The following is an 8,377-nucleotide window of genomic DNA, read 5'->3' as shown; positions in this document are numbered from 1 at the left end:
CCACTCGCTCTTTTGTTTCACGTTCGCGCCGATCCGTACTGCGCATCCGACATGTTTTAGCTATGACCAATCACAGGATTTTTGTACGTGTGTTAGTGCAAAGTCGGTGTGACATCGAAAAATTTGCAGTTTTGACGAATAACGCGTTAATACTTTTATACGTTGGAGCAAGTAATTACATTAATTACTTTTATTAGAACATTTTTTTCGTAGGTTATACTGTGACCCAGGCTCGTTGCTCTCGTGACGCGGCGTCTACCCTTTTTTCTTCTTCTTCCTCCCGAGAGACCCCGTCGGCCGTCACGTCCGGCAGCCGGCTGCGCCATGCGGCCGAAGCTCCGGCCCGCCTCGACGATACGTACGGACGTCGGGGAGCGGGGAGGGGAAAGCGTGACATTCATGTGACATTGAAATTTCAGCCGGTCCATGCCGCGGTCACGCCACCGATCTCGCTAATCGTACGCACGTCGCCGCGGTGAAAGCATGGGTGGCAAGTGGTCAAGCATGGATCCCTCGCAGGTCGAGGTACCGGAGATAGACGTCCTCCTCGAGAGGGACCCGTATCTCAAGTCGTACGAGAGTGACATCCGACGCAGGTGTGCATTTATTTGTAGCGACTTTACGCGCGACTTCGTGACGTCGCGACTTCGCCGACAATAACCGGGTGTTTCGGTAACTGTTACCCTCGCCTTTCCAGGTACGCCCTGTTCAAGGATTACGTGGAGAAGGTGGAAGAGGGGGACGGGGACCTGAGGCGATTCACTACTGCATACAAGGACTTTGGTATTCATATCCAGGATGACAATAGTGTCGTCGCGAAGGAATGGGCACCTGGTGCGCAGGAGGTGTTTCTGACAGGAGAGTTCAGTACGCGTCGTTTTCTCATTTTGTATAACATATTACTTGCTGAAATTACTTTTTATCAGTACAACTGCTTTGTTGTAATAGATAATTGGCAAAAAACCGCCGCGCCGTACAAAAAATTGGAATACGGCAAGTGGGAGTTGCATCTTCCGCCGAATGCGGACGGCAGTTGCCCCTTGAAGCATAATTCAGAAGTGAAACTAATCATTAAAAGTCACAATAACGAGCTACTCGAAAGGTTGAGCCCTTGGGCGACGTACGTGACGCAGAAGGCGGACAAATCGGAAGGGACCACTTACAAACAGCGTATATGGCACCCGGAAAATGTATTGGACGGTTGAAAAGAAGAAAAGTGCCTCTGCCGCGCGACAAAGAGAGACCATTTACGACGTTTCCTTTTCAGACTTACGAGTTCAAGCACCCGAAACCAAGCAGGCCGGCGAGTCTCAGGATTTACGAGTGCCATGTTGGAATTGGCACGCAGGAATTTCGCGTTGGCACCTACTTGGAATTCGCCAGGGATGTGATACCGCGGATCGTGAGGCAAGGCTACAACGCGATACAGCTAATGGCGATCATGGAGCACGCCTACTATGCCAGCTTTGGATATCAGGTTGTGTTATTCACCCAACGGTCTGGTTTACATTTAAGACATTATCTATCTATACCTTGTAGTCGACCTATTCGCGATAGGTGACTGTGTAAACAATTGATAAACCACTCGACCTGACTTGGGTCAGGCGCGCTATTCCGTGCACGGTTATCGACAACTATCGATATTGATAGCAGCGTTCGCGCAGCTCTCTTACATGATAGAAAAGCTGCGCAGACATCGTTTACGATATTGATAGTCGTCGGTGTAGCCGAGTATGAGAATTCTGTAACTTGCTGTCGAGGCTTTTCGGTATCGTTAACTAGCAACCAGGGTTGGGAAAGTTACTTTATAGAAAAAAATGAGTAAAGGAAAATTAAGGCCAATGTATTTATAAGCAATGAGTAAATTAACGAAGTAGATGTTTAATTTAAAAAAATCAGTGAACAAAAGTCTGTGGAATACATTAATTAAAGAATTTGATTAAGTTAAATTCTTTAATTAATGCAGTGCTCGGAATTATTTGCACTTCTGGTTGGATTTTTGAGACAAACTCCTGCTTTTGTCCTCTTGCCGCGCGCACTCCAGCGAATGTCAGTTTACTTCTCGATAGTGGGGCGTGTATCAGGACCCTCCTGATTCAGGAGCGGCCCTGTTTGAAGAATGAAATTCTCGGAAATCCACTTCTCGGAAATCCACTTCTCGGAATTTTTGATAGTGCCACCTCTTTGCTGATCATGTTCTCCTGATGCATTGCCAGTTTTCGACATTTGCGATTTTCGCGATTTGAAATTCTCGGAAATCCAATCCTTGAAATTTCAGATAGCCTAGCGAAACAGTAACAAGTTAACCGCCGCGCCGGCGTGGCCGCTCTCAGGTTTCTTTCTGGTTGCTTTTGAAACAGGGCCGCTCCTGAAACACGCCCCACTGTCGAGAAGTAAACTGACCGTCGCTGGAGTGCGCGCAGCAAGGGGACAAAAGTAGGCGTTTGTCTAAAAAATCCGGCCAGAAGTGCAAATAATTCCGAGCACTGAATTAATGTATTCCACGGATTTTTGTTCACTGATTTTTTATTAATTAAACATCTACTTTGTTAATTTACTCGTTGCTCGTAAATACATTGGCATTAATTTTCCTTTACTCATTTTATTTAAAAAAGACGAGCTTGTACTTATTCTTACTTTATAGAAGTATCTAAGCAACATATGATCAAATCGATCGATTTGAATATGTGAATTTGCTGACGATAATAATTCCACTTGTAAGAAAACTGCTTTATGTTTGAAAAAAAAGAAATCTGTGCGTAGAACAAATGTGGAAAGAAACGGTATATAAATTCACATTTTTAAATATAAGATTTACAAGTTGGGCTACCCACATCTTGCCTTGTGACCCACATTGGCGTTTTCTCATATGTTTTAGCTAGGGGTCTTACTTGAAAGTTTATTATAAAAGTATCTAGTTACAGTTACAGCTACTCAAAAAGTAACGAATCGTTACTTTGCAGTTACTTAGAATGAAAATAAAAATATCAAATCTGCGTTTAAATTATTAAGTGTCGATAAAAGCGTTTATGTGCAAACGCAAGACCTAATGCGATCTGTGGCGGTTCAAAAAATATATAAAGTAACTATTAATGTAACTATAAAATTAGTTACTAGCTATCGAAAAAATGTAACCGAGTTAAGTTACAGTTGCAGCTGGAGAGAAAGTAACGAAGTTAAGTTAGAGTTACAAAAAAAAGTAACTGTAACTTCGTTACAAGTAACGAGTTACTTCCCAACCCTGCTAACAAGACCCCATGAAAACTGTGTCTTTTTCAAAAATTGTCTTTGTCATTGGCTGCCGCTAGTTGACAATACCGAAAGGCATCGATAGCAAGTTACAGAATCCCCGTACTGGCCTGATGTTGGCCGCGCGAACTAACGCATGTAAACGCAGGTGACCTAAAATTGCTCACATTTAAAGAGATGACGTTCGACTGAAGGCGTTCACATTTAGACTTAATTTTTACCTATGTTGCTTATACTTGACCTGGAAGTATTATAGATGTAAACGTTTACCCTGAAAGCTTACTTTAGGTCAAGTTATAAGTCAGGTTGCGCGAGCAAAACACGATGTAAACTATGCCATTGATTTGTAAAACAATTGTACAAATTATCCGTGGTACCCGACTTCACGTTTCTCGTTGAAATTAAAGGTGACCTCTTTCTACGCGGTCTCGTCTCGCTACGGAAATCCAGAAGAGCTGAAAGAGCTGGTCGATGTAGCGCATCAGCACGGCCTTTACGTTTTGCTGGATGTGGTGCATTCGCACGCTTCCAAGAACACGCTCGACGGACTGAATATGTTCGACGGCACGGATTCGTGTTTCTTCCATAGCGGCCCTCGCGGCGAGCATTCGCTGTGGGACAGCAGGCTGTTCAATTACGCGGAATACGAGGTGCTTCGGTTCCTGCTGTCCAACCTGCGTTGGTACACCGAGGAATATAACTTTGATGGATTCAGGTACTTATTTTCATGAGCGACGAATTGTACAAAATTTTGTAACTCTCGTATGTTGCGTAACAAATATAATTTGTACCGAGATCACAACGGATCGTGTTCTGCAGGTTTGACGGCGTTACATCGATGTTGTATCACTCGAGGGGCTTGGGACAAGGTTTTAGTGGTCATTACGATGAATATTACGGTTTAAATGTCGATGTGGAGGGCATAGTGTACTTGATGCTCGCCAATCACATGTTGCACGAGCTATATCCCGAAATCGTCACGATAGCCGAGGATGTTAGCGGAATGCCAGGCGTTTGCAGGTGAGACTCGTGTCAACTTGTCACTAATTCGATGCGGATGAAAATATTCGTTTTAAACATTTCTCAAAATATCCAAGACCCGTCGCCGAAGGTGGTATGGGATTTGACTATCGATTAGCCATGGCCATTCCTGACAAGTGGATAAAGTTGTTGAAAGAAGTCAAAGACGACGATTGGAACATTGGCGACATTTGTTGGGCGCTCTCCAATCGAAGATGGATGGAGAAAGCGGTCGCTTACTGCGAATCTCACGATCAGGCCCTCGTGGGCGACAAGACGATCGCGTTCTGGCTCATGGACAAGGAGATGTATACGCACATGAGTACGATGAGTTCGCACAGCGACACCATCTCTCGTGGCATCGCCCTCCACAATCTAATTACGCTGATCACGCACGGTCTGGGTGGCGAAGCTTATCTGAACTTCATGGGTGAGCAATAAATAAACAAATCATTTTAGATTAATCTTTTGCTGAGCAATTATATATCTGGAGAGTGAAAGAGAGCTTGGTATCTTTTTTTTTTAAAGGTACAAATACAGATATAGTTACAGATACAGGTACTATCTGTATCTGTAGTTTTTTTTCTGAACAAATAATTCCGTGCATCTTATATCTACATCTGAAGCCAAAGAAATTCAAGAAATGTAACTTGCATCTCTTCACTGAATCGATTGATTCAGAAATTTATCTTGTATCTGTAACTTTGATGAAGAAAGTCAACCAAGCTCTGATCTTGGCCTGTATTAAAGGGTCCGTTCTTTATAGCTCAACTGGCTGCACTAGTTTAGAGTTTCTTCCCCTTCTAATGTGGAGGAGGGAAAAAGATAAACTCCCGAACTGTGCAGTCAATTCAGCTATGAAGAACAGACCATATATCTAAAATGAAAGAAATTCAAGAGATATAGCTTGTATCTGCATCTTTTCACTAAATAAGTTAGAGATTTATCTGGTATCTGTATCTAAAGTCGAAGAAACTCAAGAAATGTAACTCGTATCTCTCCTCACTGAATAAATTGAAATTTGATCCTCGGTGAAAAAAGATACCAAGCTCAAGAAAGAGAGATACACATCCAGTTCACGAGAGAAAAATGTGATAGAATCAGAGATGCTCTAAACGTAGTACGTTTTACAGGCAACGAGTTTGGCCATCCCGAATGGCTGGACTTTCCGAGGATTGGAAATGCAGATAGCTATCATTACGCCAGACGTCAGTGGAGTTTGGTGGACGACGAACTACTAAAGTATAAATACATGAACAATTGGGATCGTGCTGTGAATACGCTCGAGGAGAAGTACGGATGGTTACATGCCAATCCTGTAAGTTGGTTTATAAGTTTCCTTCTCCTCGTTATCCGCGTGATTTTGGTGCTCAACGATTAAGGATTAAATGTTAAATTACAAGAATTAAGAGTAACACTTAAATTTATAGGGCTATGTGAGCTGGAAGCACGAAGACGATAAAGTGGTCGTGTTCGACCGTGCCGATCTCGTGTTTGTCTTCAACTTTCATCCGGTCAAGTCGTTCGCCGATTATCCAGTCGGTATAAAGAATCCAGGAATGTACAAGATCGTTCTGTGTAGCGACGACGAACAATTTGGGGGGCAACGTCGCGTGGACACGAGCGTGCAGCATTTTACGAAACCGGAACCGTTTTCTGCGTATCAACACAAGATGATGATCTACATTCCGTGCCGTACAGCAGTGGTTTACGCACAAACTGGTAACGTATCGATACGACGCGTTTCGCATTACTGCTCGTGGCAATTGATATTAATAACATTACATTTTAGATCGCTAACTGATGTCTGCTGACTGAAGACTATTTGCAAATTGCATAATGATAGATCACGTCTACCGAACGCGGATGAATACAAGAGATCATATTTTTGTAAAGTATCTATGTACATACACACCTAGGAATCTAGAGATATATCGTGGTAAATCTTGAAAAGGGAAACCTGTGATTATGCATATTTCTCTAGACTTCTATTACAAACCAAATTATAGTAAATGCCGGTGCATTTAACTTAATTTTGTCAGACGTTGTTTTATTCTAAGTCATTGTAATTAATATATTTTGGATAGACTTTGTTAAAATATTTTTCTACAAAATTATAAAATTAATATATTTTCTATAACAGAAGAGAGCGTGACGATTTATTATGGTCTCGTGATTTATTCGATTCTAATAATAAATTTCACCTGTGTATTCAACAAGCATAGCTGCTTTACCAGGTGGATCTTAGGAAAGTAACTCTTTACACTTTTTTTTGGTAACTCTAACTTGCTTAACTAATTTAATAGTTACTTTATATATTTTTTAAACCTCCACAGATTGCATTAGGCCTTACGCATAAACGCCTTTATCAACGCTTTACAATTCAAATGCAGATTTGATATTTTTATTTTTATTGCAAGAAAGTAACTGCAAAGTAACGATTCGTTACTTTTTAAGTAACTGCAACGCGTTAGGTACAGAGCACGAAGCAACGTAATAGCTTACGGCAAAGACGCAATCGTAAACGTAGATAGCGCACAAGCTTTGGCGTATGTCGTACTTGCCTCCAATTACACATGGCGTTATTTTACGCCAACGCTTGTGCACTATCTACGCTTACGCTTGTGTCTTCGTCGTAAGTTATTACGTTGCTTTGTGCCCTGACCCTTATCTATCAGAATTGGAAACTGTAACTAGTTACATTTTTAGTGAAGAAACTGTAACTAGATACTTTTCTAAAGTAACTTTCCCAACTCTGATATATACATATACATACACGTTTTTCAAAAACTTAAAAAATTTATATTTTTTTTACATAAATACAAGAGAATTCTTTCCTAAAATTCATCACGTTGCTGAAACAGCGTCTATATCGCTCCCAGTTACCGCAGCATTGAATTCGGCCTCGTTCACGTCATAGTCTTTCATCTTACTTTCTAGCAGCCACCACTTCTCTAGAAAGCCCACGTCCACTATCCTCTCGTGGAAGGTTGCGTATCGTGGTTTTAGGTACGGGCAGACGGCCTTGTACAAGGAGCAGTCTCTGTCATAATTGTCCAACCAGATCAGGGACAGAACGCCAAGATTGAGTCTCCTGATCAACCCCTCGTTGTAGCATTGCTCCAACCATTTTATGTGCTGCACAGAAACGGGATTGCGTATGGGCTCTCCCACCTGTATTAGCTTCATACTGCTCTGTACTAGTTGCTCCCTGAACACGGTCTCGTCCGGATTGTGTCGATTGGAGTAAACACAGCTTCCTAGAACTGCGATAAAATAATTTTTATATAAATACAGTACTATAGGCACGTTACTAGTACACGCGTCACGTCGTAGAAGGTGACAAAATGTACAGATACGCAGGGGGGAACGACACGAACGTGTGATATACATCGCGGTACGCGCAGGATGCTGCCAGCAATCCTTGGCCGTGTCAAACGCGGCGTCCTTGTAATCCATGAGCAGACTGTGCCAATATCTCGCTGCAACACGGCAAAATTGTTTGCGCATCAATCGGAATGTGACAATTCGATCGCGTCTTACTATTTACCTCCGCGCTCGAGAAACGTGCCCTTGATCCTCTCGGGCATCTCGTAGCTCCTGATTCTCACACCGATCTCGTTGAACCTGGACGTGAGCAGCCTGAAGGTCGCCCTGAGCCTCTGAGGAAGCTGGGACATTTGCTGAGAACCCATGTCGAATCTTTGCGCGGTGATCCCGGGTCACGATACCATTGTACGAATTTCTGGAGAGATCTCGGCCGCGACGGCATTTAAATATAGGCGACAGGTTAGGTCACGCCGGAAACATACCGAGGCGTCGCGCGCGCCATCTCGCGGGACTCCGTTGTCCACGTCCGATTGGCCGCTCGCTCTGGGGGAATTGGCTATATAACGTTCAGCAGAAAAAACTACTTTGCAACTGTTGTAAAATTCATGAATCTGATTGGCGTATGCTCTTAAATTTACTCAAGATTAAGAGAATACACCAATCAGATTCACGAATTTTACAACAGTTGCAAAGCAGCTTTTTCTGCTGAACGCAGCCATTGTCTTTCAAGGGACTTTCCGGCGCGCGGCCGTGCGCGCACTATCGCGAGCCCATCTTT

General features: G+C 42.9%; 2 protein-coding genes across 2 annotated transcripts; one reads left to right on the top strand and one right to left on the bottom strand.

Moving 5' to 3' along the window:
• Positions 1-355: 355 nt before the first annotated feature.
• LOC105558071 (1,4-alpha-glucan-branching enzyme) lies at positions 356-6,310 on the top strand. The gene is made up of 10 exons (XM_012005575.1): positions 356-596; positions 698-867; positions 949-1,190; positions 1,268-1,477; positions 3,657-3,964; positions 4,069-4,269; positions 4,347-4,699; positions 5,403-5,587; positions 5,700-5,991; positions 6,062-6,310. The coding sequence occupies exons 1-10, from the start codon at positions 484-486 to the stop codon at positions 6,067-6,069; spliced, it is 2,082 nt and encodes a 693-aa protein (XP_011860965.1). The 5' UTR covers positions 356-483; the 3' UTR covers positions 6,070-6,310.
• Positions 6,311-7,023: 713 nt separating this feature from the next.
• Positions 7,024-8,197, bottom strand: LOC105558069 (uncharacterized protein C19orf52 homolog). Its single transcript, XM_012005574.1, has 3 exons — positions 7,820-8,197; positions 7,650-7,751; positions 7,024-7,535 (listed from the first exon to the last, which is right to left on the bottom strand). The coding sequence occupies exons 1-3, from the start codon at positions 7,962-7,964 to the stop codon at positions 7,117-7,119; spliced, it is 666 nt and encodes a 221-aa protein (XP_011860964.1). The 5' UTR covers positions 7,965-8,197; the 3' UTR covers positions 7,024-7,116.
• Between the last annotated feature and the right edge of the window lie 180 nt (positions 8,198-8,377).

Source organism: Vollenhovia emeryi, unplaced genomic scaffold (genome assembly GCF_000949405.1).
Source record: "Vollenhovia emeryi isolate VEMERY1.0 unplaced genomic scaffold, V.emery_V1.0 DF939385.1, whole genome shotgun sequence".
In the NCBI taxonomy this organism is placed as follows: Eukaryota; Metazoa; Arthropoda; class Insecta; order Hymenoptera; family Formicidae; genus Vollenhovia; species Vollenhovia emeryi.
The sequence above is the reverse complement of the archived record's forward strand: the minus strand, read 5'-3'. Positions and strand labels throughout refer to the sequence as shown.